Source organism: Oncorhynchus keta, chromosome 25 (genome assembly GCF_023373465.1).
Source record: "Oncorhynchus keta strain PuntledgeMale-10-30-2019 chromosome 25, Oket_V2, whole genome shotgun sequence".
NCBI lineage: Eukaryota > Metazoa > Chordata > Actinopteri > Salmoniformes > Salmonidae > Oncorhynchus > Oncorhynchus keta.
Window position 1 is genome coordinate 38,397,524 of NC_068445.1, and position 10,000 is coordinate 38,407,523.

The following is a 10,000-nucleotide window of genomic DNA, read 5'->3' on the forward strand; positions in this document are numbered from 1 at the left end:
TTTATTGACTGTGTCCAGCTCACTAATAATCACTACATTCATACAGTTTATTGACTGTGTCCAGCTCACTAATAATCACTACATTCATACAGTTTATTGACTGGGTCCAGCTGACTAATAATCACTGAGATGAAATCTAGACAGTCAAGGAGCATACAAAATTCCATTATGTATGGATAGACTAAACGTTGCTAATTTTGACGGAGAGGGAATATATAAATCATTTTCGGTGCTGCTGCCCCCCCCCCCCGGACCTCGTCGTAGACCGAATGCGGCCCTTTCCGTACCTCACGTACATCACTGGAGAGGCGCAGCGGGAGCGCCCGAACAGTGGAAGTGGATGTTCTGCCACTTGGAGTCCCGGCGGTGCCACACCCTAGTCTCCTCTGATTGGCTGGAGCGTGGATGGCCCAGGCCGTCGACAAATTGGGTGAGTCGGATGTAGGCGATGCAGGCAGCGTCCTCTCCAATCAGGTGGACGTGGGGGTTGAGGATGGTGGTGTGGATAGGTTTACTGTTCTTAGACAGAACTGGAGGGAGGGAGGGGGAGGGGAGGGAGGGAGGGAGGGAGGGAGGGAGGGGGAGGGAGGGAGGGAGGGAGGGAGGGAGGGAGGGAGGGAGGGGAGGGAGGGAGGGAGGGAGGGAGGGAGGGAGGGAGGGAGGGAGGGAGGGAGGGAGGGAGGGGGAGGGAGGGAGCATTGTTTTTGTCCATTGGTCTACTAACGAGTATTAACTCAAGTTATGAGAAGTGCTCTGTTGCTTGTTCTTACGGTTCTCAAAATAGAATCTGTGGAAGTCCATTCCCTCCACCAGGTTTCCCAGGGCCTCGGGCTCAAAGGAGGTTAGACCAGGATCACAGATCTTACTGTGGAGAGAGACAAACACAGGTCAATGTCTCTCTCACACACACACACACACACACACACACACACACACACACACACACACACACACACACACACACACACACACACACACACACACACACACACACACACACACACACTCTCTCTCTTTCGCTCTCACACACACACACAGTCAGACTCTCACACACACTCTGACTCTCTCACACTCAAATGAACTCACGCGTATGCCTCAAAGTCTCCATTGTTGACAGCCTGGATTAGCTGTTCAGTGATCTTAATGATCTCTTGTTTACGTGCTGTAGGAGGAAAGCAGGACATAGTCACACACAAGTGGAGAGAACAAGTGGAGGGCAGTGAGAGTGCAGAGTATCCACCTCATACGCACGTAAACATTATTGATTAGTAATCTGGTATCAACCACCAGCACAACTACACACAGGCACACACTGTTGATAACTCTCACAGCTGAACGAACAAACTGTTGATAACTCTCACAGCTGAACGAACAAACTGTTGATAACTCTCACAGCTGAACGAACAAACTGTTGATAACCCTCACAGTTGAACAAACTGTTGATAACTCTCACAGCTGAACAAACTGTTGATAACTCTCACAGCTGAACGAACAAACTGTTGATAACTCTCACAGCTGAACGAACAAACTGTTGATAACTCTCACAGCTGAACGAACAAACTGTTGATAACTCTCACAGCTGAACGAACAAACTGTTGATAACTCTCACAGCTGAACGAACAAACTGTTGATAACTCTCACAGCTGAAACAAACGAACTGTTGATAACTCTCACAGCTGAACGAACAAACTGTTGAAAGCTCTCACAGCTGAACGAACAAACTGTTGATAACTCTCACAGCTGAACGAACAAACTGTTGATAACTCTCACAGCTGAATGAACAAACTGTTGATAACTCTCACAGCTAAACAAACAAACTGTTGATAACTCTCACAGCTGAACGAACTGTTGATAACTCTCACAGCTGAACAAACTGTTGATAACTCTCAGCAGAACTGTTATTGATAACTCTCACAGCTGAACAAACTGTTGATAACTCTCACAGCTGAACGAACTGTTGATAACTCTCACAGCTGAACAAACTGTTGATAACTCTCACAGCTGAATGAACAAACTGTTGATAACTCTCACAGCTAAACAAACAAACTGTTGATAACTCTCACAGCTGAACAAACTGTTGATAACTCACTCTGAACAGCTGAACAAACTGTTGATAACTCTCACAGCTGAACAAACTGTTGATAACTCTCACAGCTGAACAAACTGTTGATAACTCTCACAGCTGAACAAACTGTTGATAACTCTCACAGCTGAACAAACTGTTGATAACTCTCACAGCTGAACAAACTGTTGATAACTCTCACAGCTGAACAAACTGTTGATAACTCTCACAGCTGAACGAACTGTTGATAACTCTCACAGCTGAACAAACTGTTGATAACTCTCACAGCTGAACAAACTGTTGATAACTCTCACAGCTGAACAAACTGTTGATAACTCTCACAGCTGAACAAACTGTTGATAACTCTCACAGCTGAACGAACTGTTGATAACTCTCACAGCTGAACAAACTGTTGATAACTCTCACAGCTGAACAAACTGTTGATAACTCTCACAGCTGAATGAACAATCGCTTCCATTCCATCTGGCATAATATCACTGCAGTTAATATTAGTTGCTACACGGGAAACCACACAATTCACAATTTTCACATCCAACAAGCAAAACACCACCACACAGGTAGATCAAATCAAATCAAATGTTATTAGTCACATGGGCCGAAATACTTACTTACGAGCCCCTAACCAATAATAACAATATTGAGACTATATACAGGGGGGTACTGGTACAGAGTTAATGTGTTGGGGCACCGGTTAGTTGAGGTAATATGTACATGTAGATAGAGTTATTAAAGTGACTATACAATGATGATAACAACAGAGAGTAGTAGCGGTGTAAACGAGGGGGAGGGGCAATGCAAATAGTCTGGTTAGCCATTTGACTAGATGTTCAGGAGTCTTATTGCTTGGCCATAATGACCATTGTTATGTTTGGAGGAAAAAGGGGGAGGCTTGCAAGCCAAAGAATACCATCCCAACCGTGAAGCACGGGGGTGGCAGCATCATGTTGTGCTGCAGGAGGGACTGGTGCACTTCACAAATTAGATGGCATCATGAGGATGGAAAAGTATGTGGATATATTGAAGCAACATCTCAAGACATCAGTCAGCAAGTTAAATCTTGGTCACAAATGGGTCTTCCAAACGAACAATGACCCCAAGCATACTTCCAAAGTTGTGGAAAAATGGCTTAAGGACAACAAAGTCAAGGTATTGGAGTGGTCATCACAAAGCCCTGACCTCAATCCTATAGAAAATCTGTGGGCGGAACTGAAAAAGCGTGTGCGAGCAAGGAGGCCTACAAACCTGACTCAGTTACACCATCTCTGTCAAGAGGAATGGGCCAAAACTTATTGTGGGAAGCTTGTGGAAGGCTACACGAAACATTTGACCAAGATAAACCATTTTTACTTTGATTTAATATCAGGAATTGTGAAAAACGGAGTTTAAATGTATTTGGCTTAGGTGTATGTAAACTTCCCACTTCAACTGTAATTGGTCAGGTGCCCGTAAAATGGGCTCAATCCACTGCAGCGACATTTCAGTCTTTTAAATGCCCTAAAGCATTCTGCCAAAGTCTGTTCCTCTCCTTGTTTGGGCGATGTTCCTCTCCTTGTTTGGGCGATGTTTTCAGCGGACGATGTCACCGGTCTTCTGGCCCATCACCGATCCATTTCTAATGTTCCATTTGTTTTGTCTGGTTGTTTCACTCACCTGGTTTCAATCCCCTAACTACATGTTGTATATGTTCTGTTTCCTCCATGTCCTTGTCAGGAATTGTTTATTGTAAGTACTTGTGCTTCATGTGACTGGTGCGATACGGGTTTTGTTGTTTTTTTTGTACGCCGGCAGTTATGTACATTAAACGGCTATTTACCAAGTTCTGCTCTCCAGTCACCACCAGTCACCACCAGTCACCACCAGTCACGCACCAGTCACCACCAGTCACCACCAGTCACCACCAGTCACGCACCAGTCACCACCAGTCACCACCAGTCACCACCAGTCACCACCAGTCACCACCAGTCACCACCAGTCACCACCAGTCACGCACCAGTCACCACCAGTCACCACCAGTCACGCACCAGTCACCACCAGTCACCACCAGTCACGCACCAGTCACGCACCAGTCACCACCAGTCACGCACCAGTCACCACCAGTCACGCACCAGTCACCACCAGTCACCACCAGTCACCACCAGTCACGCACCAGTCACCACCAGTCACCAGTCACCACCAGTCACCACCAGTCACCACCAGTCACCACCAGTCACCACCAGTCACCACCAGTCACCACCAGTCACCACCAGTCACGCACCAGTCACCACCAGTCACGCACCAGTCACCACCAGTCACCACCAGTCACCACCAGTCACGCACCAGTCACCACCAGTCACGTCACCACCAGTCACCACCAGTCACGCACCAGTCACCACCAGTCACCACCAGTCACCCCCAGTCACGCACCAGTCACCACCAGTCACGCACCAGTCACCACCAGTCACCACCAGTCACCACCAGTCACCACCAGTCACGCACCAGTCACCACCAGTCACCACCAGTCACCACCAGTCACCACCAGTCACGCACCCCTGACAAAAGGCATCTAGAGCAACACTCAAACCACGTTGTAAACACCAAAACAATAGATTCAAACCTATATGGCCTAGAGCTGGGTAAGAGGCCTGCCTCGCCTGGTATAATGATCGGGGGAACTCTCGTTATCACACAAGTCAGGGTGCTGAGTGAGTGGCATCACAGCGTGCACTGTCAGTATAAACCCACGAAGCGATTTGATTGGCAGATTCTCTGAGGTCAGGGGTCATGCTGAGTACTCACTCTGAGAGGTGAGGGTGAGGCTGGAGAGGGACATGGGGGGAGGAGGGGAGGTGGGGTGTGATGGGTGGGGGGTGGGCCTGGGAGCTGGTACCACCTCCGCCCCGGCGGGCGCAGGTGGAGTGGGGGCTGAGGATGGGGCGGACGAACGGCGAACATTGCTCACTAGGTCTGAGAGACGGGATACTGGTCGCAGGAGGGAGAGAGAGCAACGGAAAGAGAAGGAGAAATAAATAAAAAGATAAGGAGGAGGTGTAGAACAGATCAGAAAATAAAATGAAAAAAAACTAAGTTTAAAGAACGCACACAAAGTGGCATATTCTATGAAACAGATTTAGAATGAAGATTACACATATTTAGCCGTTGTTATTGCAGGTGTAGCTAAATGCTTATGTTCCTTTTGGAGCTAGGAGCACAAGCATTTCACTACACCCGCAAAAACATCTGTTAAATACATGTATGTTACTAATAAAATGTAATTTACTAGGATTATGAAACATGTCAATGAAAACCTCTCAAAACACATATAATAGAACAAAACTGAACAGATCATTTTCCTATGAGAGAGAATACAGTGCCATTTTGGAACACAGCGCTGATTGTCTAAGTACCTACAGTACCAGTCAAAAGTTTGGACACACCTACTCATTCAAGGGTATTTTCTACATTGTAGAATAGTAGTGAAGACATCAAAACTATGAAATAACACACATGGAATCATATAGTAACCAAAAAAGTGTTACATAAATCAAAATATTTTTTATATTTGAGGTTCTTCAAAGTAGCCACCCTTTGCCTTGATGACAGCTTTGCACACTCTTGGCATTCTCTCAACCAGCTTCATGAGGTAGTCACCTGGAATTAACTGGTGTGCCTTGTTAAAAGTTAATATTTAGAGTTTCTTTCCTTCTTAATTCATTTGAGACAATCAGTTGTGTTGTGACAAGGTAGGGGTGGTATACAGAAGTGAGCCCTATTTGGTAAAACACCATATTATTGCAAGAACAGCTCAAATAAGCAAAGAGAAACGACAGTTAATCGTTACTTTAAGACATGAAGGTCAATGCGGAAAATTTCAAGAACTTTGAAAGTTTCTTCAAGTGCAGTCGCAAAAACCATCGAGCGCTATGATGAAACTGGCTGTCATGAGGACCGCCACAGGAAAGGAAGAATAAGAGTTACCTCTGCTGCAGAGGATAAGTTCATTAGCGTTACCAGCCTCAGATTGCAGCCCAAATAAATGCTTCACAGAGTTCAAGTAACAGACACATCTCAACATCAACTGTTCAGAGGAGACTGCGTGAACCAGGCCTTCATGGTTGAATTGCTGTAAAGAAACCCGTACTAAAAGGACAACAATAAGAAGAAGAGACTTGTTTAGGCCAAGAAACATGAGGAATGGACATTAGACCAGTGGTAACCTGTCCTTTGGTCTGATGCGTACTAATTTGAGATGTTTGGTTCCAACCGCTGTGTCTTTGTGAGATGCAGAGTAGGCGAATGGATTATCTCCACATGTGTGGTTCCCACCATGAAGCATGGAGGAGGAGGTGTGATGGTGCTTTTCTGGTGACACTGTCTGTGATTTATTTAGAATTCAAGGCACACTTAACCAACATGGCTACCACAACATTCTGCAGCGATACTCCATCACATTTGATTTACGCTTAGTAGGACTATCATTTGTTTTTCAACAGGACACTGACCCAACCCACCGCCAGGCTGTGTAAGGGCTATTTGACCAAGAAGGAGAGTGATGGAGTTCTGCATCAGATGACCTGGTCTCCACAATCACCTGACCTCAACAGAATTGAGATGGTTTGGGATGAGTTGGACCGCAGAGTGAAGGAAAAGCAGCCAACAAGTGCTCAGCATATGTGGAAATTCCTTCAAGACGGTTGGAAAAGCATCCCAAGTGAAGCTGGTTGAGAGAATGCCAAGAGTGTGCAAAGCTGTCATTAATTAAGGCAGAAGGGTGGTTATTTACAAGAATCTAAAATCTATTTTAATTTGTTTAACACTTTTTTGGTTACTACATGATTCCATATGTGTTATTTCATAGTTTTGATGTCTTCATTATTATTCTACAATGTAGAAAATAGTCAAAACAAAGAAAAAACAATTAATATATATATATATATATATATATATATATATATATATATGTGTATATATGTGTCCAAACTTTTGACTGGTACTGTACATTGCGTCCCAAATGGCATCCTGTCCCTATCACCTACATAGTGTACTATATTTAGCCTGACCCCTATGGGCCCTGGTCAAAAGTGTTGTAAGAATAGGGTACCATTTGTTACGCACCCCTGTAGTGCACTTACACTGCATGGGGGTGTGTGCCATGGGTGGGGAGGCGGTGGAGGGGGCAGCTGGAGGGGGTGTGCTGGTGCCCCCCTCCCTGTCAGACATGGGCCCTGACGCCCTGCGTACAACGCCAAACAGGTCTGGCAGCTTAGTGGCTGGGGGGGGGGGTGAGGCAGTGAGGGAGGGAGTGAGGGAGGGAGGGGGGGAGGGGCAAGGAGGGAGGGAGGGAGAGGCAAGGAGGGAGGAAGGGAGGCAATGAATATGAATCAAATAAAAGAGAACAGAACAGAAGATCTTCACCGACAAACTGCATGCCAAAAAGGAGAAAGAGCTGAAACAGAATCCATGCATGCGCCATTGGGACTGTGATGCTGTTCTGTCTGTGTCCACAAGAGGGAGACATGCGCCATTGGGACTGTGATGCTGTTCCGTCTGTGTCCACAAGAAGGAGACATGCACCATTGGGACTGTGATGCTGTTCTGTCTGTGTCCACAAGAGGGAGACATGCGCCATTGGGACTGTGATGCTGTTCCGTCGGTGTCCACAAGAGGGAGACATGCACCATTGGGACTGTGATGCTGTTCTGTCTGTGTCCACCAGTGGGAGACAGTGAGCCGCTACACATACAGCTTAGATGGCTCAAAACGGAACGACAGGAGAGGGGGATGAAGGGATTGGAGATAGAGAGAGGAGTGAGGGATGAGAAACAGAGTAGTGTGTACATCTCTAAATCTCTCTACACATGAGGCCAGCTTTTTCATGCTAGGCTAAGTTATAATTTATAGGCTAGTTTTTGTTAGACAATGTGGTGTCTCTACTCATATTTGTATAATACAGGCTTTATTCACAACAGTTGTTAGACATGATTGTTTGATATTAACACTGACGACTAGTGAAGAAAAGAAGAAGGATAACCTGGGTTCACTCAAGCTCAGTAAGTAAGTCACTTGGTAAGTCACTCAGTAAGTCACTCGGTAAGTCACTCGGTAAGTCACTCGGTAAGTCACTCAATAAGTCACTCAGTAAGTCACTCGGTAAGTCACGGTAAGTCACTCAGTAAGTCACTCAGTAAGTCACTCGGTAAGTCACTCGGTAAGTCACTCGGTAAGTCACTCGGTAAGTCACTCGGTAAGTCACTCAGTAAGTCACTCGGTAAGTCACTCAGTAAGTCAGTGAGTCACTCAGTAAGTCACTCAGTAAGTCAGTAAGTCACTCAGTAAGTAACTCGCAGTGAGTCACTCAGTAAGTCACTCAGTAAGTCATGTCTGTGTGTGTGAGCATTTATACATCACGTGTGTAAGTGTAAGTGTGTAACTCAGTGTGTGTGTGTCAGTGTGTGTGTTGAATGTAAGAGCATGTCTGTGTGTGTGAACATTTATGTGTGTGTGTGTGTGTGTGTGTGCGTTTAAGCATAATTGTGTGTGCGTGTGTGTGGTGGGGGGGAACCTGTGGCTGAGGGCAGGAGTGTCAGGCTGACAGTCTTAACTGAACTGTCTAAACTCTCCCTGACCACACACACACACCACACACACACACACACACACACACACACACACACACACACACACACACACACACACACACACACACACACACACACACACACACACACACACACACACACACCAGACAGAACAATGGGAAGAAATGGATGGAAAAAAAGCTAAATGAATGAATTTTACAACATGTAGGAGGTAAATGGAAAGCAAATAAACACCCACTAACGATTTTAAATCTCTGTATTTAATCTACCTTGGTTACGTTCCAAATGGCAGCCTGTTCCCTCAACACTGCTACTTTTGACAAGGACCCATAGGGGATAGGGGGCCATTTGGGATGTATCAGTAGACTCGATGCATTAAACACCTCCTCTGGATTTTCCATCTCCCCTGATGTCTTTGTTGTGGTTGAATGTTAATACAGCAAGCTAATTGGTTCTGTGGTTTATTAAAGAGGTTCATTATCCAGGATGATAATTATGATCATGGTGATAATTACTATGGATGAAATGGCACCCTATTCCCTACAGAGTGCACTACTTTTGACCAGGGCTCTGTTTACTTTTCCCTTTATAGTGCACTGTTTTTTATCGGCGATCTGGTCAAAAGTATTTCACTATATAGGGCAGCGTTGCCCAACTGGCGTTCTACGTGCCGAATTTGGCCTGCGGGTGGTCTTATTTGGCTACTCAAGTTCTCTTTCTTTTTTTCTTCCCAATTCGTGATATATAATTGGTAGTTACAGTCTTGTCTCATCGCTGCAACTCCCGTACGGACTCGGGAGAGGCGAAGGTCGAGAGCCGTGCGTCCTCCGAAACACAACCCAGGCAAGCCGCACTGCTTCTTGACACAGTTCCCGCTGAACCCAGTGTGTCGGAGGAAACACCCTGGGACAGTGTCAGCGTGCACTGCGCCCGGCCCGCCACAGGGGTCGCTAGTGCGCGATGGGACAAGAACATTCCTGCCGGGCCAAACCCTCCCTTGACCCGGATGATGCTGGGCCAATTATGTGCCGCCCCATGGATCTCCCGGTCGCGGCCGGCTGCAACAGATCCTGGACTCAAGCCAGAATCTCTAGTGGCACAGCTAGCACAGCAATGCAGTGCTTTAGACCGGCCTTAGGCCGGCTCCCCAAGTTTTCTGAGCAATTATTATAATATTTTTTTAATTGTCATTGTTGGACATAAAAGACTGTAAAAACACCAGGAAGTCAGCTCCAATTGATGTTTTTTTATTTTGGAAATCTGTACCCAAGTGTTCCCACGCATCATAGAGATACACGTGATCATTATTGCAAATGTAATATTCCTCTGATTGTGTAACCGG

At 45.9% G+C, this 10,000-nt stretch overlaps 1 protein-coding gene across 25 annotated transcripts in view; it reads right to left on the reverse strand.

Moving 5' to 3' along the window:
• LOC118380890 (calcium/calmodulin-dependent protein kinase type II subunit beta-like) overlaps positions 1-10,000 on the reverse strand; it is a 181,478-nt gene that overhangs the window by 17,219 nt on the left and 154,259 nt on the right. For 11 of the 25 annotated variants that reach the window (XM_052479261.1, XM_052479257.1, XM_052479263.1 and 8 more), the window contains 3 exons: positions 1,087-1,162; positions 771-865; positions 288-530 (listed from right to left, as the gene is read on the reverse strand). In XM_052479261.1, the coding sequence (XP_052335221.1) occupies positions 298-530; positions 771-865; positions 1,087-1,162 (404 nt within the window). In that variant the 3' untranslated portion in view covers positions 288-297. Of the gene's footprint in view, positions 1-287; positions 531-770; positions 866-1,086; positions 1,163-4,858; positions 5,042-7,191; positions 7,330-10,000 lie in introns of all 25 variants that reach the window. The other 14 variants (XM_052479248.1, XM_052479245.1, XM_052479249.1 and 11 more) reach the window with 3 other exon arrangements.